This window comes from Periplaneta americana, chromosome 16 (assembly GCF_040183065.1).
Source record: "Periplaneta americana isolate PAMFEO1 chromosome 16, P.americana_PAMFEO1_priV1, whole genome shotgun sequence".
In the NCBI taxonomy this organism is placed as follows: Eukaryota; Metazoa; Arthropoda; class Insecta; order Blattodea; family Blattidae; genus Periplaneta; species Periplaneta americana.
The window spans coordinates 34,509,187-34,534,429 of record NC_091132.1 but is presented as its reverse complement, the minus strand read 5'-3'; the positions used below and the strand labels follow the sequence as shown (position 1 = coordinate 34,534,429).

The window sequence follows — 25,243 nt, the reverse complement described above, 5'->3', positions numbered from 1 at the left end:
ATGACAAGTAAAATGTATCAAATACTAAATCATATTCTACATTATGATGCAACAACTATAAACAACATCACAAAATACCCTCTCTAAACATTATAAAAATATAATAATAATAATAATAATAATAATAATAATAATAATAATAATAATAATAATAATAATAATAATAATGATTTATTTAACCTGGCAGAGTTAAGGCCATACGGCCTTCTCTAACACTCAACCAGGAGTAAAAACTGCGTTACAAAAACACTACAAATTTACAAAGTACACTACAATTTTACACACAAAACTGAATAAGATAATAATAATAAAATGTAAACAACAAGTAAGAAGAAATCAGACATAATATATAACATAGAGAAAGAAAGAAAAAAGCATAATAAAATGTGAACAGCAGGTCAAAAATAAATGAGGCATACAAAGTATAAAAAAAATAAGACAATTATTGATAATAATAATAATAATAATAATAATAATAATAATAATAATAATAATAATAATAATAATAATAAATAAGAATAGTAATAATAATGATAATAACAATAATAATAACAATAATAGGCCTAATAGTAATAATAATACTAATAGTAGTAATAAAATAGTGCAGTACAAAGCATACAATGACTACAATATTTTTAAGTACACACAGTAAGGAAAATTATGATTATATATAGCTCAACTTATCACATTAGAGATATACCATTACCGGAAAATATGAAAACAAAAATATAAAATAAGTTAAATGTCACTAGAACATAAAAAAAAATGTGAATACGTGGAAACATGCAATACAACACTTGTCATAATAGTAAGTTAGTATGACATAGCACTGACAAAAAAATTATTTCACCGTATTATGAGCGTGATAAATTCACCTCGGTTCAAGGATATTGCTGGTGAAGAGGTTGTGAAACGTATTCTCTTCCCGTGCTGCTGTGGTTTCATCACATTCGTCCAGGTACTGCTGACTGGAAAAGCAGCCCAGGAGACGCAGTGTGTCACACAAACTTGTGAGGCAGATCTGTCAACACAGCATTATATACCATGATAATCCAAAACAAGAAACTACGACAAGTTGTGATTTTTGATGTACTACATATGATATTTAAAGCAGTTGTTTTATATTATGTACCAATTATTTCCACATATTATTAAACCGAATGCTTCTATTACAGTAAAGAAATCTACTTGAATACAAAATAATTACGGTAGCATATACTATGACACTTACTTTCAGTTAATTCAGCTTTAATTTACTGTTCTTTTACTTCAAAAGGGAAACTTCGTAAAAAGAAAATAATATTCACAATTCTTTCCATTATACTGGACGGACTTCTGAGACCAGAAGAATTAGTTTAGATGCTGCAAAATGGAGATGTCAATTTCAGACAATTTTACAAAACACTAAGTTTATGGTGAAGCATGGGTAGAACAGAGAAAAATTCTTTCTGGCATCGGGACTTGAACCCAGGTTTTCAGCTCTACATGCTGATGCTTTATCTACTAAGCCACACAGGATTCTAGTTCCGATGCCAGATTGAATCCTTCTCAGTTACTAAGTTTATGTTTTCTTTATTAACTCTTCTACATTTTCAGTTCACTAGAGTGTTAGCCATGATGTTGTCCTCCAAATGCACTGTTATATTTAACTGATCACAGATCCCACAGTTTTTGAGCTAACAATTAGAAATTTGGTATGGTTATTTAAAGTGTGAGTCTTAATTACAATATCATAGCATTATAGGAGGTTCAGATAAAAATCGACCTAACCTAATCTGTTATTACAGAAAATAAGGAACATTTTCTCATGACCTGTTTGACATATAGATCTAACATTTTGTATTCATTTTCGCTGATGTGACATATCCCTGTAGATAGAATTTTAAAATATCAATTAATTCTTTCATATAAATTTTTAAATAAGTGTTATTTAAAAAATGTTTTTTTTTTAATCCAATGCCACCAGGTTGTCTTTTCGACATTTCTGGTCGTCTCTCCTGGCCGTGGCTTAGTTGTAACCCACTTCTGAGGTTGGGGCGCCTGGAAGGTGGAGTTACATTACCCCGGTGATGTGATAGGATGATTATGATAATGTGGTGCCAGGAGAGGTCTTAAATCTAAACTTAACCTAAATTCCAGACCATGGACGAACACAGGAATAATCCCCTTTAAGGAAAAATTTCTATGCTCTAACCGGGAATCGAACCCGGGACCTCATGAACTATAGCCAGAAGCTCTGGCCACATTTAAAAAATGTAAAAATACTGTAAACTTTTAGTTTTGTTGATATACCTTCTGACATAATGTCTTCGATATACTGTCAAGTAATTGCTTGTCGGGATTTTTATACAGTATCAGAATTAAACAAGACTGAACACAAGTGGGGTCAATTAGAAACTGGTGTGTCAAATAAAGAATATGTAGAATGTAATGATGAAATTGTAACATATGACGTTCAGACAATAAAGCAAATATTAGAATGAAAGCTAGCATCTGACGCATCTGACGAAGAAGAGGAGGAAGATAAAGGGATCAGTGTATTCCCAATAACTTTCCTGTCAGCATTGGAAGACATCAGAAATGCTAGGAAGTACCAAATGAGATTTGATTGTAATAATAATGTAATGATTGACCCCAGCAGAGTTGGAAATGAAATATACAGGGTTTATCAGAAAGCGAGACCTACCTTAATGTACATGTGGAAGAAATTTATTAGATTGTAGGTAATATTATTTACAGTAATGATTTTATGATTTTATTATTATTCTTTATAACTTTGGACAAATATCATTTTTTTTTTTTTTTTTTTTGCGTATCTATAGTTATTAGCAAACTATTATTTTGCGAAGTTAAAATATTTATATTTATATATTGTGTATAGCATCATGTAAATTTAAATTTCCTTGATTTTGCAGTCATTTTAAATAGTCCCTTCAAAAACGTAAAATCCAGGTTTCACTGTACTCGCATATAAGTGTTCTACTCTTAAGTAACATGTCATCATGTAGCTTTCAGGGAGTTAGGTCACTGTTGACCTGTTTCGATCTCGAGCAATCTCTTCAATGATCTTCCTTGGTTTCTTGTGCCTGATGGGGTATAGTTTTTAAGTAGTATATACTAAAAGCCCGGTTATGAACCGACTAAACCGGAAGCAACGTTCTGTTGCTCTCTTTCTGAGCTCTGTTGCCACATAGTGGCGCGAGATTCAAAGCGTGTTCAGCATTTGTCATCGATATGTTTAAAATAACTACTGTATATAGTTCTCGATAACACTATCCACAATATTAGTAATTAAAATTACTGTTTTTAAGAAAGCACGAGCTAATGACGCTGGTATGAAATGCGACTCGTAATGCACGTGGTACTGCAAATGAACTGGCTACACTGTGTCCGTGATTCGTTGCCAGATTTTCGTTAGCAGACGACGTTTTCACGCGAGGTCCAATGAAAAGCTCCGTTCTCGTTCTCCCCTCCACCCCCCACACTCAACGTGTCATCACTGCACAGGCTACCCCTCTAACCCGCACTTTCCTCTCGCCATCCCAACTACTTCCTGTTTAATCGGTTCATAACCTGGCTTTTAGTATAGGCAATCTATTGCGTGGCATTCTGTTCACATGTTGTATCCATAGTGATTTATAATTTTGGATTTTGTTAAGAACTGGGTAACATGTAAAACCAACAAATCACTATGTTAGAAACTAAGCTGCTAATAAGAAAGAATACACAGTAACAGACATGCTTACCTCGAGGTGGAAGAACTTGGCATTTGCAGGCTCGAACCTCATGGCAACTGTGACAGTGTTGAACACCATGTGTAGTAGGTGAAGCACCTGGGACACAGGTATCTCGTCCCAGGGGGGAGACGGACTGCCTGACAGACAGCCTTCCATGGACACCAGCACACTCATCACGTACACAAAGCCACCAACCTTGCGGAATACTGTGCGTGTCCGGTGACTTTCCCGCAGACACATCAGTAGTGACTGCAATAAAACATTAATGCAATTCATTATTTAGCAGTTATTTTAAACACAGATATCAAGATATGTCAAACAATAGAAAGATAAGTTATAGACGGAACAGGTAACATAAATTTACTTACAATTTTTACAGTTACCGTATTGTAGACTGAGTGGATAGAAACATTTTAGGTGCACAAAACCATATTTTTAGCTGCCTGAAATTGTATCTTTAGGTGCCTAAAACTATAATTTAAATATATATTTTGATAATTTTACAGTCTAACATAGGTGCCTCAAAGCTGATTTTTAAGGGGTTAAAAATCCGAGGTCTAGTTATTAATAATAGTTTCTTATAGAAGATTGATAAATGGGCAACTTACTAGTGTTATATATTTAAGCACGTGGGCTTACAGCTGTTTTGGTATATACACCATCGTCAGAGCCTACTGGATCATAGCATCATCTTGATATTGCTGCCTGTTGTAAGGGTGTGTTTGTGTGTTGTAATGTGGAGTCAAATAGTGAGTGTGTTCTGAAATTGATTTGTGTGTTGAGAATTTGATTTGGGTATGTTTTAGTGTGTCTGTATATTTCATATTGTTCTAGTGTGTTGAGTTTTGGTTTTTGGGTTGGATGTGTAGGATTTCCATGTCTGTATTTACGTTATGCTTAAATATATAACACTAGTAAGTTGCCCATTTATCAATCTTCTGTAATTAAGTGTTAAAAGTAGTGTACGCAAGACTCAAGACGGAGTTTCTTATACTTCTCTACACATTGCATGATCTTGTACTTTGCTGGTTATAATTAATATGGGTTTATGGGAGACCTAATTGAATATTTAGATAATGCTAGTTGCTTATTAGATAAAGCTTGTAGCTTATTTACTTGCAAGTAGATTACACAACAATCAAAAGATTGCAACACGCACGTTTAGACATGTGCAGTGTCTAATGGAGACTTTTTGAACGTCTGTAATGATGACAGTTTTGCAGTTTAGTATGTGCTGCAAGTTCATAGTTGAATATTTTTCTCTGCACAGACCACATTTTGGTGATACATAAATTCCAATTCTGAAGAGGTGCGCTGCCAAACATGTAAGTGATGGTTAAGATAGTTAACAGTATCAAAACAAACTACTGACGGTCTTAACCTCATTTTCACGTCAGCACGTGGTTTACAAGATGCATGCTGCAGTTCATGCGATTCATTTACAGTACCTATTGTTACATTTCGGAGACTTGTGGTGAATCAGGTCTAAAAATCCTCCCAATGGACACCAAAAAATCCACTCTAGTATACTCGGTGGCATTTTTATCTTTTAGTGCACAAAAATCCGAAGTTTAGGTAAGTGTTATACAATAACAGAGACTTCTTTTTACATCCTTTCACACTAGCGAGTAACTATTAGAGCTTCTATTACAATACTAATAGCAGAATAACAACATTTTCACTGTTTTTTCTAATAACAATCTATTAATAACTGTAAAAGAAAGACACTAAAATGACTACAATTTTTATATCAAAAAGACCTTGAGTATGTGTGCTTTGAGCTGCAGCGCCGATGGTGGTGCCGAATGCATCATTCCCAGCAATGTTCCCATGTCGTCATCTCCGCCAGTGCTCAATACCAGTTCTCGAACAATACCTACACAATAAGGAAAGAAAAATTTATGTTTTCGCATACAGTAAAAATATTTTTTTAACAAATTCAAGTTACTATATTTCAGATATTTACTTATCGTTATCATCATTTTATTATTGTTACTATTATTTTATTATTATTTTACTATTATTATTATTATTATTATTATTATTATTATTATTATTATTATTATTATTATTATTGTTTTACATACCATATACCTAAATATTTATTGAAATTACAAATTACATATACATATTTAAAATTTATAGCTTGCATCCAAAAGAGCAAATGCTCGTGCTTGGAGCACTTGCAGTTACATAACATAATACTAAAAGTTAAGTGATAATAATTAAAATTTTAAGCCGAAATTGTGAAAAAAGCACTAGTTGGAAAAAGGAAAATATCTATACGAAAAGAAATTAAATAATCAGGGTCTCTACCGAAAATGTAAAAAAAAATTAGGTACTTTTTAGTTACCACAATTAATAATTACTCATAAGCACAATGAAAAAAAAAAATCACATTTCATTCAACTTACGATCTGTCATCAGAATTGTTTCTTAAGTTCTCTAATCTTCGTCTCAATAGGAGGAAGAAGACTTATACCAGGAGAAGAGGAGAAAGAAGACGAGTACTAGGAGAATACGAGGAAGACGAGTACCAGGAGAATAGGAGGAAGAAGACGAGTACCAGGAGAATAGGAGGAAGAAGACGAGTACCAGGAGAAGAGGAGGTGGAAGACGAGTACCAGGAGAAGAGGAGGTGGAATACGAGTACCAGGAGAAGAGGAGGTGGAAGACGAGTACCAGGAGAAGAGGAAGAAGACGAGTACCAGGAGAATAGGAGGAAGAAGACGAGTACCAGGAGAAGAGGAAGAAAACGAGTACCAGGAGAAGAGGAAGAGGAAGACGAGTACCAGGAGAAGAGGAGGTGGAAGACGAGTACCAGGAGAAGAGGAAGAAGACGAGTACCAGGAGAATAGGAGGAAGAAGACGAGTACCAGGAGAAGAGGAAGTGGAAGACGAGTACCAGGAGAAGAGGAGGTGGAAGACGAGTACCAGGAGAAGAGGTGGAAGACGAGTACCAGGAGAGGAAGAAGAAAACGAGGACTGGGAGAAGAGGAAGAATACGAGTACCAGGAGAAGAGGAAAAAGAGGAGTACCAGGAGAAAAGGAAGAAGACGAGTACCAGGAGAAGAGGAAGAACAACACGAGTACCAGGAGAAGAGGAGGAAATAAACGAGTACCGGAAGAAGAGGAGGAAGAAAGCGATCACCAGTAAGAGGAGAGAGGAAAATATGAACACTAGGAGGAGGAGGAGGGAGAAACGAGCACCAGGAGAAGAGGAGGAGGTGTACGATGAGTATTAGAAAAGAAATCAGTGGAGGAAGCAAAAGACGAAGACGAAATAAGGAGAAGAAGCATCCTTACTCACCCAGAACTTGCTGTCGACATTCTGGGTATGGCACGAGGTTGTGAGCACAGCGTGCACCTCCACTCTCACGGAACACACTTGCATTATTACTATTACCATTGAGTAGCAATGTCAATGCCTCCATTACTAGCATGCCCAACATTTCATTCAGTGGTGGGATCTCGTATTCTATAAAATAAAAAGATGCAAGTTCTGTATGTCACCAGATATTTTAAATGAGCAAAAATACCAGATCATATGAAGCAAATGTAGTATGACATTTCATCAATCATACACAAGTTTAAAACTGTAAAACCACCTTTAATACGCAGGTTGGTAACTAAAAAAAAATTGTTATACAAAAAAACTCTAGCTATTGTTGCGTAGCTGGAATTCTATGTATTGCAGAAGATGTATTGTGACATTTAACATAGCAACCTGTTTGAAAAATCTAGTCTCTTGAAGAAATACGAGAAGTTACTAGTTTTTTGTGAACAAAAATTCACTGGCAGCTTGCCAAGGGATACAGCAAAAAAGTAATGTTAAAGCAACATGTTTGCTATTGCAGGTGATAGATGAAATGTAGAGGAGGTAGAATGTGTTGGTGAATGAAAGAAATGGGAGTAGCCCGAGAAAAACCCACTGCAATGTTTACTTTGTTTACCACAAATTCCATCAAAACCATGTTACAGATCGAAGCCAGACCACCTGCATGGAAGACTAGAGCATTAGAGCTGAGTCACAAATGCGGCCATATGCATTATCCTGAGATCTTTACTTTTCTGTGCTGCTCATTCTGTCTCCAGTTTCAACTTACCTCTTCCTTGATCTTGAGCTTGCTTCTTTTCTTTCAACAAGGCTGCATAACGATGGAGACATGTGACAAATACTTCTAGAATCCCAACTTCTCGATAAACATCTTTGAAAATAGTATTATGCCTGAAATTAGAAATAATTTATAGTTTTATAAAGCCAAGAAACAAACACAAACTAAAACACTGCAACATAAACTGCCTAAAATTACACATTCAATGCAGCAAATAACATTTTATGTTGTGATTCGTCATAAGAAAATAAAAAAGCTACGCTCAGGTACTTCAAAATTTATTTGAAAAAAAAAAAAAAAGCCACCAATCAAGTTTTCAAATCCACACCAGTACAACATATAATATTAAATATTATTTCTGGCTACTAGCAAGACTGATATTTGTGTATGGAAGTAAAGTGTGAACAATTAAAATGGTAGACGGAAAGATTTCACGCAGCAGAAACGAAATTCACGAAGAAAATTGTTGATATTACATTTTTAGCTACAAAATATAAGGTAAATTTTGATAAATTAAAATTGAATAAAGTTAAAAATGTATATAAAATCACTGCACAAATTTGATAGAACTCAGTGGAAGAATGAAACTAAATAGAATTCCAAAATTTGTTTTTTCCTTCTCCAAGATTTAACTATGTATATTGAACACCATAAAAGTCTTGAATCATGCTTACCTGAGGATATTGAGCAAGGTCTGCATGCACGTGATGCTACAGCTAACAGAAGTCTGACCCTTGAGCAGGATTGACAGAGAGATAAGCTCCTTGCAGGGAACGAAATTTAGTTGGAAAACAATGAACTCTAGCAGTTGGAAGAACTTCTCCTGCAACACAAAGATTTTTGCATTTCAATTCACGACCAATTATATTTTCTGTTCAGCTGAACATAACCTTAAACTGATTACCATCGTATTACTCTATACGAACACTAAAGCATCCAATGTAAAATCCACAAAACTTTCACACAATAAATTTCAGTAGCAACTGTTAGGCAGCTGTTTTTCATACTCTTTCATTCGAATTGAGAACTTCGTCCAAAGCATTACCAAATGAATGCATATTCGATTAAGGTTATGAGATATTGAGTTTTAAAACTTCTACAATTTTTGCCTGATTTCAATGAAATTTTAATCACTAATTCCTTCCATTAAGATTAGATGACGTTGAAATTTTCAGATCTGTTTATTTTTAAATTTAGTCCATAAAAAAATTAAAAAGAAAAATGCGTATCTTACCAATAAATCACATTACACATGAAATGATCAAGATTTTTTCTAGTTTCATGGCTTAACATGCAGCAAAATAATTGTGTAATGTACTTGTCTTCTATTATCATTAGTGCTATGGAATAAAAAAATTATTGCTGAAGAATTGTTTGAAAATTTTTTAAGGTCGTGCGAAAAATATACTGGCAGAATTTTTCAAATACATAAAAAAATAATACACATTTTCACAGAATCCAATGTTTAAAATGTGAGGTGAAAATGTCATTGCATTTTGAGAAATATAACTTCCTAGACTAATAAAAGTAAAAAATTTTGTAACCAGGAAACTAATGGTCAGGTTAGATTACGAGCCTTCAAAAGAATTAATATTTAGGTGATCTACAATTCGAATAATGTATGTATGTATGGATTTATTTACACTGCAAGTGGGCAAGCACCCAGTGGCAATATAAACAATACACAAGAAAATGATAAGCAATACACAATAAAATTTACAGTACACAATACAATTTTACAATACATATACAATTTTATACACAATACAATAAGAATACACAATACAATTTAACACAATAATAATAAAACATAAATAAAATACCTAATTTTACAATACAACCTACATAATTATGTATAGGCCCTACATAAGTTTCAATAGTCTTTCACTTTACTCTCATCTCACTCCCTGGAGTGGCACTATGAAATGAAATTAAACTTTGCACAAGTATTTCTCATAGACCAAACGATTTTCTGGTGAGATAATTGAAAAATGGTAAAAATTGAAAAGTTCCACCAGAACTCAGTAGCACATACCCTTATATAACGAAAAAAATATGTGTTGTAATTTTAGTAGTATGTTTAAAAATGGGCAACAGATACAAAGATTAATTCAAGTCCCAACACAAGTAAGACAAATTTACTTGCATAAGAATACTAGAATATATTTTAGTTTGCATTACATTTCAATGCATGATATATTTAGAGAATGAAAAAATTACTGACAGTGACATACAACTGGAACTAATCAGGAAAACGCCTCTTGTATCACTACCACTAAACTTAAAGCTGCGTATTATTAACAAGAAACTGAAATATATAGAAACCGTACCTGTATCTCCTGTGGCTTCAGATGAATCTTCTCTGCAAACTGTGACAGTGTGTTCTGACCCTCCAGTATGAAGTAATTAGCATTATCAGAGTGGTAAACACTCGAAATAGCGTCTAGAATTGTACAACAGAGTGCTGCCGAGTTTGATTTCAGGAAAACTGACTGCAAAACCTGGAATGCTTGGATATTGCGGACACTTGCTCCTGAAAAAGTGAATGTCATACCCTTCCTGTAGAGTCCATTTATTAAAATCTGACATGTACGAAACAAATATCCAGTATATCACTAATCACAGTAGTACTAATAATGATGATGATAATGATGATTGATGATGATGATGAAGATGAAGATGATGATGATGATGATGATGATGATGATGATGATGATGATGATGATGATGATGATGATGATGATGATGATGATGATAACAATGTTCACGAGAAAACAAATATTAGCTCTTCAATAAATGTGACTGTCAGAAGTTATTTTCTTCATAACAATTAAATAAAGAAACATACACAGTAAATAAAACAAATATCATAATACAAATAAAACCCAACAGAAAATTCTGATCCTCCAAGATGGGTTAATGCAAGAGGTTGGTAACCTCTCCATGTAAAATTACTTGTTCATAAACTTCGACAATGAAATAATACCAGGGGAGATGAAACAGGGGCAACAATAGAAAAGGAAAGTATAAATAATTCTGTACGTGAAAATTCATTTCTCTTAGAAAATCATTTTTGTACGAACTGTACTGTACTGTGTTATACTTTAACACAATAAATTGCGTACAAAATAGTCTGTTTAAATTGTATTAAATCGCAATTGTATGATTTTTATTTCAAATAAAAATCCATTAATACTTCATAAAGTATAACATATTTCATGTGCAACTTTCTTGTATAAATTGACTCACAGGTACTAAATGTGTATAGAATTCTCACAATAATGTTGAAGAAATCGTTGTGTACAGACAGATAGACAAAAAGTGCGCCCAGATCTACACTATAGGTGTCAGGAATGCCAAAAAGTGTATTTCTGTGAAAATACTGAAGTATTTGTTGTAGTACTACAATCATTTCTCTGTATGCATCGACTCATGGGAGATTAAAAAGGGATAAAAATGAATTAAATAGCAGCTAAGATGAAAATCTTTGTGCCATTAAAGGAATCTCAAAAGCTGAGAGAATAACATTATTAGAAATTAGGCAACGGTTAGAGATCTTTACAGTATTTTATAACACAAATCATACAGAAAAACTGGAAGAATCAGAGATAGAATTAACCCAAACCAACTTCTGACTCTCGTTTTAAATTGTAAACTTAAATGAACAGAATCAGAGAACCACGAAAATGATGGAACTTCCAATGAATAATAACTAACGACAATGAAGATGGTTGAGTGGTTCATGGTGGTTGTGATGGTGGTATTTCATTTAGCAATAATTTTTCAATTGTAGAAGTTATTCAACACCGAAATTTAACGCAGGCAACAAATGACCAACAAATTTTACCTGTAGTCCTCTATCACGTATCCTCTACAAACGGTAAATCTACAAAATAGGGCCCATAGCTTTAATTTACCTTCTAAGAATTTCAACATCCTGAAAATTTTTCACCCTTGGATGGGTTCGAATCCACAAACCCTATGATGGTATGTAATTTTGTAAAAATCTTAAAATCCTTCAAATTTCTTACCCCGTCCTGAAGGCTGTGGCAGGGTGAAGCCCATCATCTGGAACAGAGAGCCCATACTGGCGTGGCTGGGCTGCAGCTCTTTGTACCCACACATTGTCAATGACGCAACCATGAGAACGAGATTCCGAATAGCTTCCTGAGATTCAGCTGATGAGTCATGCTCCAATCTGAAGCATAAGTTAGTACAAAACGAAGTGTGAATCAAATACTCTCTCTAAAATTGTAGTATATCAGGAAATAAATATAATATACTGTATTCATTTGAATATAGAACTTAATTTCACGTCATACTCAACTTGATTCTCAAAAATCAAACAAGAAAAAATACCTATTGCCACTTAAAGTCACAATCAAAGACAATTTTTCTTATATTTAACCTCCAAGTGTATCATCACTTCAATATCCAAACTGATCAATGGACTTCGAATTTCAAGATTTGCAGTAGAAATAACAATAAAAATTAGTTTAAACATTTATCGAGAACGAAATGAAAGCTTACTAAAGTCATGTCAGTTTCTTTAGAAATTAGAATTTTTGTAAAATATGTAATTTTCAAAATAAGCTGAATATTAATTGGTAAATTAAATCAGCTTCTCTCAACGTGATGTCCCCAATACAAGAAAGGCAACAAAAAGAAAATTGATTATTCACCATGCTATCTGGAATGAAATCAATATATATAGCACACACAAAGATAGAAATACGTGTATTCAAACTTACTTACTTATAAATGGCTTTTAAGGAACCCGAAGGTTCATTGCCGCCCTCACATAAGCCTGCCATCAGTCCCTATCCTGTGCAAGATTAATCCAGTCTCCACCATCATATCCCACCTCCCTCAAATCCATTTTAATATTATCCTCCCATCTACGTCTCGGCCTCCCCAAAGGTCTTTTTCCCTTCGGTCTCCCAACTAACACTCTATATGCATTCCTGGATTCGCTCATACGTGCTACATGCCCTGCCCATTGCAAACGTCTGGATTTAATGTTCCTAATTATGTCAGGTGAAGAATACAATGCGTGCAGTTCTGCATTGTGTAACTTTCTCCATTCCTGTAACTTCATCCCTCTTAGTCCCAAATATTTTCCTAAGCACCTTATTCTCAAACACCCTTAACCTATGTTCCTCTCTCAGAGTGAGAGTCCAAGTTTCACAGCCATATAGAACAACCGGTAATATAACTATTTTATAAATTCTAACTTTCAGATTTTTTGACAGCAGACTAGATGATAAAAGCTTCTCAACCGAATAATAACACGCATTTCCCATATTTATTCTGCATTTAATTTCCTCCCGAGTGTCATTTATATTTGTTACTGTTGCTCCAAGATATTTGAATTTTTCCACCCCTTCGAAGGATAAATCTCCAATTTTTATATTTCCATTTCGTACAATATTCTGGTCACGAGACATAATCATATACTTTGTCTTTTCGGGATTTACTTCCAAACCGATCACTTTACTTGCTTCAAGTAAAATTTCCGTGTTTTCCCTAATCGTTTGTGGATTTTCTCCTAACATATTCACGTCATCCGCATAGATAAGAAGCTGATGTAACCCGTTCAATTCCAAACCCTGCCTGTTATCCTGAACTTTCCTAATGGCATATTCTAGAGCGAAGTTAAAAAGTGAAGGTGATAGTGCATCTCCCTGCTTTAGCCCGCAGTGAATTGGAAAAGCATCAGATAGAAACTGACCTATACGGACTCTGCTGTATGTTTCACTGAGAGACATTTTAATTAATCGAACTAGTTTCTTGGTAATACCAAATTCAATAAGAATATCATATAATACTTCCCTCTTAACCGAGTCATATGCCTTTTTGAAATCTATGAATAACTGATGTACTGTACCCTTATACTCCCATTTTTTCCCCATTATCTGTCGAATACAAAAAATCTGATCAATAGTCGATCTATTACGCCTAAAACCACACTGATGATCCCCATTAATTTCATTTACGTACGGAGTTAATATTCTCAAAAGAATATTGGACAAAATTTTGTACGACGTCAACAAAAGTGATATTCCTCGAAAGTTACCACAGTTGGTTTTGTCCCCCTTCTTAAAAATAGGTACAATTATGGATTCAAACAGCGTTTAAAAACTCGTTGGGTTATAAGATTATAAAAAATATAAACTGTACAATAGTCTTACTTGAGGAGGAATTCTGACAGAAACAAGTATCCTTGACAAGTCCGAAAATCATCGAGCAATGTCTGTGCCACTTCACTCGAATCTTTTAGGAAACAAAACACTGCAACAAACATCTCCACAATCTCAAGTGGTGATAACTCCTGGACTCGTTGCATGTTTTCAATGCAGAGGGCTACACAACCCTTCTCTGAAAAGAAAAGAAATTGATACCATTACGTACTGAAGGGAAAAAAATCAACATTATACAGAGTGTAAACGATATAAGCTGACAAAAAATACTGGTGGTAGAGCATAAATAACTGAAGAAAACACTCAAATGTTGTTTTCCTGTAGCTGTCATGGTATGCCCAGAAAAGAAAATGTGTTTTGTGATTCTACCTTTTTTTTTTTTTTTTTTGAAAAGAGAATAGACAGTCATTATTTAGACTACCTTGACCGGTATGTATGCTGCAGTAGTCGTTTCTTGCTCTGTTATGTATTGGTATATGTTATGTGTTGGGTGCTAAGTCATTGGCAATAACATTTACGTTCAGTCAAAATGTAAATAAATAATTAAATTACTATCAATCTTAAAAACTTAGTACTATACAAATTAAAAATAAAATTATAAGAAGTAATTAAATTTCACTAGATATTTTGTTCAGTAGACTGATATGTACTGCATATATAATTTTAGCAGTTTATATCGCTTACACCCTGTATAAATAAAAACATTCATATTATAATTTCTTAATGCTTGATACTAAATAGTAAATTGAAAGTCCAGTATTCAACATTCAATACCTTTCCCCCAATCAGTGAAATGTAAAAATAAATGTTAAAACTAAAATAGATCCTAACTTTTAACAATTAAAATTGTATACAATAATTTCATAATATTGCACATAATAATTTGACAAACAATATGGCTTGAAAACAATTAATTTTTAAATATCAGAATTACACTACACATAATGCAAAATTCCCTATTCAAATTCAACAATCACCAATTGAATATGTGCAGCAGTACGTGTACCTCGGGCAAAGCATCTCCCTAAACAAGAACACAGAGAATGAAATCAAACGCAGAATAGGACTGGCATGGAACAAGTTTTGGTCGCTCAAATTCCTACTCATGGACAAGTGGCAAAAAGCAAGTACGAAAGCTGAAATCCTAGACAAATGTGTCATGCCGACATTACTCTATGGCTGTCAAACGTGGTCCTTGACAGAAAAACAGAAAAAATAGCTACAGGTTTGTCAAAGGAGAATGGAAAGGAAGATCCTAATGTCTCACTAAGAGACAGAATCAGAAACGAGGAAATAAGAAGAAAGACAAAAATGCGTGATGTGGTAGAAAGGGCAGAAAACCTAAAATGGAAATGGGGTGGCCACATAGCACGTATGCATCACCAGAAATGGACGAATCGCATCACAATGTGGGACCCGAGAGAAGGACGTCAGCACGTGGGACGACAAAAAACCAGATGGGCGGACTATTTCAGAACCAGAGCGGGAAGTCAATGGTCGAGAGTGGCATGAGACAGAGAAGTATGGAGGCAGCTGGCACCAAACATGAATCAACAAGCACCAGATAGGACACAAAGTCAACGACAGTGAGTGTAATTTGTGTGAAATGATATGAGGAAGTGTGGGAGATGAGTATGGAAGAAATGATCGAAGAGGGAAGTCAGGAACAGTGAAACGAAGAAATAACAGTAATATGACCAAGCTCCCAAGGACTCGCTCACCTTAGGAGTCTACTTATGAGCAATTCCCTGTGACAACAGGAGGCCCTTGCCCTTACGGGATGTGTAAGGGCTAAATTTATTATATTATTTATTTATTAATGCAAAATTAAATTACAAGTAAACCATATTTAAAACAACAGTTATTCACAGAGATTTCATTTTCCCTCAGAAACTCTTTTAATTCTGTCTGAATCTAATGAGACAATCTGCAGTCGTGTGAAGAGCTTGCATTGCTAACAGACTTTCTGAAGTAAACTGTGGTTAATTTTTTACATAAACGTGATGCTACTGGGGTAACACAGACCACGACACAACAGATATACAGATTATGATCTTGATTTCAAAGAAATTGAGACAAATGTAGTATATTTCTGATTCTATCATCATGCCTACATTCCATTGCGAACTTTCCATGGAAAGACATTTCTCTCCTGCAGCCTGGTTAAGATCTTCAAGACCAGTTCTCCTACATATGCGACAGAATTATACTTGGGACATGATATTAGTTCTGCGACTGGAAAAACAACTGAATATCACATAGCATGGGAGACCTGTTGCTATGGTAAGAACGACTGAGTTGCCAAACTTACAGTTCCCACATAGTGAGTGCTCAATAGTTCTCCTGGCGCCATTTGTTTTACATACAATATCAGTATTAATACGTTTCAGGTTTCATTCTCTGTCGATATTTCTATTTTTTTATACCTTCGCGTCAATTGTCAATTAATGTTTTAATGTCAGTCATCTAACATCACCTGCTAGCTCACATCACTGATCACGTGGTAGTCCAAATTAGCAACATAGCGTTGTAGTTCCAAGCTCAGCTACTTTCAAAAAAACATGTATAGAATAACATTAAGCATATGTTTAAGGCTCTTACTGTGAATGTAGCCAACAACGTTTTGAGTGAGGCCGTGACGCGAAAGAGTCATTAGGACTTCTGCTGCACTCTTCCTCCACATAACGTTGTGTGGAGGACACCAACTTGTGATGGCAGAGAAAAGTAACGTTAAATCGTCCTTGTGGGCTAGCTCTTCTGCTGGTGCTTCATGGCTGCACAGTCTTACTAACACCTGAAAAAGAAAAGTTTCACATCACCAACTTTGTCTAGGTGCAACTAAATTTGAGTATCAGTAATAAACTGACTAGAAAAAATTCCAATGATATCGATATTGTTGTTTTTTATTTTGCGAAAAAAATTAATGTTCTAATAAAAGGTGTTCATATGAATTTCGTTTCTATGATGAATTGTTCTCTTTTTCAATCACGTCAAGGATTATTCTACAAAAATAAGCAGTAATACTTTACAATTAATAAATTCGTAATTAATAGAAATTATAAAAATTATCTTCAATAAAAGCTTCCTATACACTTGTACTTTATTACTCTATACTTATTAGTTGCAAGTTATGTTCGCGTAATTTTATTTTATTTATTTATTTATTTATTTTTAATATATTAAGTGTTGGTATGTGTTGTTCCATTCCAGAGAAGCATTTGTAATAATCTTCACTGACCTGTCAACGAAACAATAGTATTAGTAATTGTAACTTGTTCTCTGAATGTTGTAATTCCGAAGTTGATAGTTTTAGATTTTTTTTTCTGGATTAGCTCTCAAAATTAAATTTGGATGAATAAAAGCTAACATGTCCAAACAGTGCTGATTTAATTCTCAAAACTCTACAGAAGATATTTCATTACTTGCTGCTGAAGACTTCATGATACGAATATTAGACTTTACACACTAGTATACATTATTTATTACATTATGTAAATGAAGTCATTTAAGTTACAATCTGGATAAAAGGAAAGAGGAAGAGCGGTCTGGCAAGCATGATTCAATGTGGGTGTGTAGCCTATTCCATATTGTTCTATAAATAGACTGTCACTGAAGAAAGTGTAGACAAACACGTCATTATATGTTGCAATAATTCTGATAATGCGTAAGTCAAAAAAAAAAAAAAAGGAAATGTAGATAAGAGCTGTAGTATTCTTATTTCGAACTTACATAATATTTTGGAAAAAAAAAGGGGGGGCCGCAACTGTGACATCGTGATTGAAAGAAACAGTAATTTGTATGGTTTTGACGAAATATTCTAAAATATGAGTTTAAACATAAAAAGTTAAAAATATGTTTTATGTGAAATAAATATCTAGTTCAAAAAATGTAAGGCATACCCAGAATTTCGAAGTATTGTAACTCGTATGTCCAAAAAATATTTACCTAAGAATCCATTCCCTAAGATCGAAGTATACATAGTGAATCGTAAATAATGTCATTAATTTTAGGGGGTTATTCTTTGAGATACTTCAAACAAAAAAGTTTAATATAATTTTAGTCGTTTTTGCTTGCTTTTCGAGATAAAAATTGTTTTATATGAAACATTTCATTGCTTATTTTGGGAAAGTCATTGATTGAATTCCCAATATGCCCAGTCAATTTAAGAGGGCAGTGTATTATGATAATAAATGACGGAAAGAATTTTAATTTCGTCTTTTAAATGTGCAGAAATTTTATCCGAACAAATGTAACTTTTCGTTCTGCAAAGAAATTTTTTAATGTTACATTTGTTTGGATCAAATTTCTGCACATTTAAAGGACAAAACTAAAATTTGTTCAATCATTTATTATCGTATTTTTTAGTAGGTTATTTTACGACGCTTTATCAACAGCTTAGATTATTTAGCATCTGAATGAGATGAAGATGATAATGCCGGTGAAATGAGTCCGGGGTCCAACACCGAAAGTTACCCAGCATTTGCTCATATTGGGTTGAGGGAAAACCCCGGAAAAAACCTCAACCAGGTAACTTGCCCCGACCAGGAATCGAACCCGGGCCACCTGGTTTCGCGGCTAGATGCGCTAACCATTACTCCACAGGTGTGGACTTTATTATCGTAATACACTGCTTTCTTAAATTGACTGAGCATATTGGGAATTCAATCAATGGCTTCCCAAAACACGTTATGAAATGTTTCATATAAAACAATTTTTATCACGAAAAGGAAGCAAAAACGAGCAAAATTGTATTAAACTTTGTTTGAAATATCTCAAAGAATAACCCCCTGAAATTAATGACATTACTTACAGTTCATCCTGTACATATAATGTAAGATGTACACAAAATAATGGGAACATTGAATGTTGAGATACAGTTTTGGAAATGTTCCAAGTTCTCATGTACAACATGAAGAAGTGCAACGAAAGAAATGACGAAATAAGACGTGCAGTTATGAAGATCACAAGTGAAAATCCACGGTTAACTATAAGAATAGCTGCACGTCTTGTAGACAGTCATTCCACGGTTTAGAACATACTAAATGTTGAAGGCATGTATTAAAGCTGCAGAACACATACTGTCTTCGCACTACGAGTTGGCGCGGAGAGTAGATAGGCGGGACGGGGGAATTTTATGCTACACTCTGACCTGAAAACTTCGGTCCGCTTACTTGGCTACAAGGGAACGGAGTCAGACATGAAAGATTCCGTATCTTCGGTGTTGTCGCTATGACTATCATCACATTTTTCAAAATTGCTGGAGTATGATCTGTCCATGACAATCGTCTGTTTATGTTCCAGCCGTGTATATTAATTCGAATCTCTCAACAAAGCCATTAGCCCCACCTCCCCCATCCTGATGGACAACAATGAGGGTTCTGGACACATTTATGGTAGTCAAAACTCCTGTAACATTTTTATTGTGCCAGCACTTGGGAAACGTTAAATTGGTAGACCCATCTATCCGCATTTCGTCCAGATACAAAATCGGTTTTTCCACTTTCCTAAGCTTTCTTATTTGCCGTAGATATCTTCACGTATTCTAATTTACAGTGTTTTCCTATTTTTTTTTCCTGCACACTTCTTCCACCTGAAATCCTTTTTCTTCAATATTCGTCTTAATGTTGTCTTTCATTTCAAATCAATTTTCTCTTGTAAAAGGGTAGAAGTTTGTTGCAGCTTGGTACTATTTTTTTTTTTTTACTTGTTATTTAACGACACTGTAATAGCTACTAGCTTCTTCAGTGTCGATTGAATTGATGATGGCGAGATGGTATTTGGCGAAATGAAACCAAGGATTCGCCATAAATTATCTGGCATTCGCTTGGGAAAACCTCGGAAAAAACCCAACCAGGTAGTCAGCGCAAGCGGGAATCGAGCTCACTCCCGAGCGCAACTGCAGATCAGCAGGCATACGCGCTACCTCCTGAGCTACGCCGGTGGCCCTCTTTCTTTTTCAAATAAAAATTCTCAATTATATCTTTTTTGTCAATCTCCCGTCGAAGTCATCTCCATTTGCGTTTCGCTAGTCTGGACGTTTCCGTTTTTTTTCTCCCTCAGGTGTCGACAACGCACTTTCTTCTGTGCAGTCTTTCATTTCATTCCTTATATGCTGTATTGTTCTTGTGGATAGATTAGAGTACTTTTCTACCTTTGCTGTAGGTTTCGTAAGAGGAATGCAAAGGCACTGTTGTTCTTTTTCTTCATCGCAGAATTATTTTGTACTTCTAATAATATTCCTTTCTTCGCTATAGATTGCCAATCCTTGTTTCCTCTTTGTCCACATATTTACAATAAACAAAAAACTGCTATAAACCTAAATAACAGTATACAATAACATAAATTCTATTAACTATATTATTATTAACACGAAAAGCAAAGGATAACTAAAGCAATACAAAGATTTGCGGTATACTGAAAACAATTGTCTTGTTGAAACTAATAAAACACTACAATAAAAACCGCACTATTATTTTCACAAAGTCGCAAAGACTCACAGACACATGTAGTAGATGTTTGTGAAACAGAAATATTGCAGTGAACAGAGCGCTGCGCATGCGCGACTGTTTCCCCTCCGCCCCGTCTAAGTACTTCAGCCACCTTCTCCTGGCGTGACAACAGTAGGACATCATCCAGTCATTACTGCAGAAGCCATGCATTCAATACTGAGTTGAGCTGAGAAATGTTGAGACGATCAAGAAGGAATTTCGGGGCAAACCTGCACTAGCAACACAAAGATTCATCTGTTCATTGCATCTTGCATTTTTTGTACTCTTGTTTAATATTATAACAAGTCATTGGAAACTTATGAAGATCTTATCTTCTATCATCATTTCTAACTTTTTTTTGTCGCACTATTTCGAGATGAGGTGAGACTGGATTAATCTTGCTTAGGATAGGGACCGATGGCGGACTTATGTGAGAGCGGCAATGAATCTCTGGGTTTTCTAAAAGCTATTTGTAAGTGAGTACTATTTCGAGGTAGAGATAGATTTTTGCAGAGCTTCGTTAATTTCATAGTAAAGAACAGACACTTTTTATGTCTCCTGTGATATTATTTCCCGAGTTTAACATGTACTATAAGAGAAATCGTCGTCAAAAGTTCCCAGGTTTAGGCTTGTGTATCTCGTAAACTGTTAGAAATTTTACTAAGGTATCTTAGGCCCTAGATTAAATCGATGTAAAACTGAACAAGGAATATGTCCCTAAAATATTTCACATTATAGACTCCCTGCATACTGTATATTTTATTGACGTGTGTGTACATACAGAAGTACACACGTTCATACATACAAACATACACCTGTTTAAGGGAAATCAAAACATCTGTTTTTGAATCAGAGGAGAGGAGACATATTTATGCTGGCTATAATTTCCAAGTAACAATACAGAGTCCACACCTATGGAGTAACGGTCAGAGCGTCTGGTAGTGAAACCAGTGGCCCGGGTTCGAATCCCGGTCGGGGCAAGTTACCTGGTTGAGGTTTTTTCCGGGGTTTTCCCTCAACCCAATACGAGCAAATGCTGGATAACTTTCGGTGCTGGACTCCGGACTCATTTCACCGGCATTATCACCTTCATTTCATTCAGAAGCTAAATAACCTTGATACAGCGTCGTAAAATAACCCAATAAAAAAAAACAATACAGAGAAAGTAAACACTGATACCATACACAAATTTGATTAGTTCTGATTACGTACCTGCACAAATATCTTCTGGAGTAATATTCTTCTTTCCCGTGGAGTAAACTCACTGCCATTTTCTGCTGTATCTGGGTTTTCTATTTCCGGTAAATCGAAGAATAAATACAGACACTTGACTAGTGTTGATGGTACCGATACTGATGTCATAACCTGAAAACATTTAAAAAGATTATTAATCACAACATGTTACAGCAGGCTGTAACACCACATACTAGTATTACAATACAATAAACAATACAGCTATGAGTCACACATACTTGCTCATACACATTTACACAATAGCCTTGCATAATTATTTTACAGAAGTATGATGATTAACATCAGTAACAGCCAAGTAACTCGGCTGTTTTTCAGTAGTGTTAAGGCTGGTTCACAATAAACCTGGAACGGAAACGACAACTAGAACGAGAACGGAAATATTGTTAAAATAAATGTATTTAAATGTAAGCATTCACAATTAACTGTTGTGAATGCTCACATTTAAATACATTCATTTTAACAATATTTCAGTTCTCGTTCTCGTTGTCGTTTCCGTTCCCGGTTTATTGTGAACCAGCCTTTATTCTAAGAGTGACAAATCAGAAGAAGCAGTGACATCTTATTTAAGAGGACAAGTTTAAATTTAATTTTTCACATTGACATTTTCAAGGTTGGATTCACTTCTGTCTTTATGTAAAAAAAAAGACAGAGATACCATTTAAGCAGTCTAGTACATACAGTCACGAAGCTTGAGGTGATTTTTTGCATTTCTCGCGATACAATGCTCCAAGCGGTTAGCAACTGAGAGTACTACGAACGATAGACTGTGCAATAGTAGTGATCCTAGTGGCTAGCAACTAAAATTCAACTGTCATTGGATGCATATTCCCTACGTATTGAGCTTCGTGACTTATTTACTAGATTGTGATTGAAGGGAGAAGCGTAGGACAATTGCTCTCCCCTCTCCCTCTCGAGTTTAAGATTTAAAAAAATAATTCGTAACTACTAAAAACTGTGAGAACTGTACTTTTAATATTAAAATGTTTCACTTTCTAATGCTTAGGAAATAAAAGACGAACTAGTTAATGACTGCTCAAATAAAACCAAAGATTTAATCTTTGCTACATTAGTGGTTGTTACCTATTGTAAATAAAAGTATACTTTATTGTTAATTGAAATTAAAATTTTTTATCAATATAATTGTGTGTGTTTATTTGTTCGCACCTACAACATATTAACAGCAAATGCATGTAAATTGCGTATCATATACGTAGGATAATGAACTTTCAAAATATTTTCAATGCATCTGATATCATGGATTAAATCTATTTTTTATGGTCAAGTTTACCTCAGTTCAAAGTATGAAAAAAAGTTATTTTCAGAAGAAATGAGAAGGCAGTATGCCACGCAATATACCCTTTAAGGTCACCCTTCAAAAATCCCCCTCCACAAGTAAAAACGGAAATGACACCCATGGGGAAAGAGCAAGGAGAAAAAGAATCCTTTTCACTGTTGTGGTTACAAATAACTCAATCCACTTGATTTTCAAGCAATGAATACTAATAACATTGAAATGAATATGTTCAGAAAAATACACACAGCTAGATAATGAGACAAAGGAATAATTGAATGTTTATTTCCATCAAAATACCGACATGGAGTAACTTATCTGCTATTATGTTCCTTCAAACAATAAAACATATGTCGAAAGAAACTTACCTCCACCAATGATACGTCACCAGCTGCTAGCAGGTTTAGAGCTGACAGAAGCATCCAACCATTACTTGACTCTTCCGAATTTTCAATCTCAAGAAACTTAACAATGGCACAACTGGCTGCTTCAGTTGATTGATTGGATGCTCTCCGCCGCATTTCTGACACCATAAGACGTGATACTTGTTTACAAAACGAGAGAATATCGCGAAATTTTTCCATCATATCTGATGACGGACTATTTCCAAATACCTAAAACAAAGAATAAAGAAGTTATATAACCCCCGATATGCTTATAAAAACTAAAATGAAAATAATTTTATACGAAAAAATAATATGTTTATTACTTGTTCACACGACAGTATTCAATGAACGTCTTTTCGATTATAAATCAATATCTCTTTCTAACGATAATAGTACTGATACAGCAAAGTCTTAACCTTAGACGTCAAATAAGTTGGCCATAAAGTCTGATTTTTACGATGTTCAACTTTATGCGAGATTTTTTAGTTTTTGCATCATGTCAAAACTACATAAATATTTCATTTTTCGGAGCTACAATGAAGGCATGAAAAAAATAACCTATTTGTAACACAAAAGACAAAAATAACAGAAACAACAGCAAATGAGAGAAAAAGTCTACCAACATAAAATTTAAATTATGTTTTATTTAATGACGCTCACAACTGCCGAGGTTATAATCAGCATTGCCAATGTGCCAGAATTTTGTCCCACAGGAGTTCTTTTACTTGCCAGTAAATCTACTGACATGCGCCTATTGCATTTAAGCACACTTAAATGCCATCGACCTGGGCTGGGATCGAACCTACAACCTCGGGCACAGAAAGCCAGCACTCTACTGACTGCGCCACCTATCTACCAATGTAAAACAAAACTTTTACGCAGAGAGAGAAAATTATCAAAACTGACGCGATTTTCTAAAACAAAGAATAAAAAAAGAGAGTTTGCCAATATAGTCGAACATAGCCGAAAGCACCTACGAAATGTGCTACTTTTGTCAGCAGTTAGTCACAAATTGAGTAGGTTTTCTCCTCTCATGGGTTCTACTTAGGTTTAAATACTCTGTTAACCAGCTAATTTATTGGTTCAACAGCTGTTGTCATAGTTACCAGGAAGGAGAATCATATAATTGCCTCCACACTGCAGGCTACTAGATGTTGATGGTACAAGTTACAGCGCTATCTGTTTTCTTTTTCAGTACAAAATTATTTTTATTATCTATAACGAGCAGGTATCATTAGCAGGTTGTGGTCGGCTTGACATAACTTACATCTTATTCGTATTGAATAGTAAAATTAATAAAAAAGGAAAAAAATGTTCGTTATTTGCTATAACTTGGTTATGATCTTAATTAAACTAGAATGAATACTGTCATATTGTATTCTGGTAAAAAATTGCCATTGTTTTTCTCCTCCTCACCATCATCACCAGTCGATAACTACAAATACTATTGCAAAAGCTCATCTCATATTCCTTTCTCTATTTGGAGTATACTCTCACGAAATCTTTACTGTGTGTAAATATAAGATACAAAAGTCTGCAACATTAAATCAATTCTAAACGATATTCTATGCATGTTCCTTTGATTTAATCTCGTCACTTTTTCTTACCAAGAACAGAAAAAAATGTCAAGTCTATTCCTTTTAATCTTTCGTCTTGTGTGAAGTATAAGGTAGTGGAGTGCCATAATTTTATAAAACTGTATAAAGCTAATTATTTCTTTATATATCATTTCAACTGAAATTCTTAAAATATTACATACAAGAAAAAGAACA

The 25,243-nt window shown here is 34.5% G+C and overlaps 1 protein-coding gene across 1 annotated transcript in view; it reads right to left on the bottom strand.

Moving 5' to 3' along the window:
* bchs (WD repeat and FYVE domain containing 3 bchs) overlaps positions 1 to 25,243 on the bottom strand; it is a 137,415-nt gene that overhangs the window by 103,517 nt on the left and 8,655 nt on the right. The window contains exons 3-14 of the mRNA XM_069812959.1: positions 23,454 to 23,699; positions 21,753 to 21,905; positions 16,654 to 16,846; positions 14,044 to 14,230; positions 11,884 to 12,050; positions 10,183 to 10,385; positions 8,527 to 8,675; positions 7,844 to 7,965; positions 7,048 to 7,215; positions 5,498 to 5,613; positions 3,747 to 3,986; positions 876 to 1,021 (exon numbers count right to left, since the gene is read on the bottom strand). Of these exons, the coding sequence (XP_069669060.1) occupies positions 876 to 1,021; positions 3,747 to 3,986; positions 5,498 to 5,613; positions 7,048 to 7,215; positions 7,844 to 7,965; positions 8,527 to 8,675; positions 10,183 to 10,385; positions 11,884 to 12,050; positions 14,044 to 14,230; positions 16,654 to 16,846; positions 21,753 to 21,905; positions 23,454 to 23,699 (2,090 nt within the window). The remainder of the gene's footprint in view (positions 1 to 875; positions 1,022 to 3,746; positions 3,987 to 5,497; positions 5,614 to 7,047; positions 7,216 to 7,843; positions 7,966 to 8,526; positions 8,676 to 10,182; positions 10,386 to 11,883; positions 12,051 to 14,043; positions 14,231 to 16,653; positions 16,847 to 21,752; positions 21,906 to 23,453; positions 23,700 to 25,243) is intronic.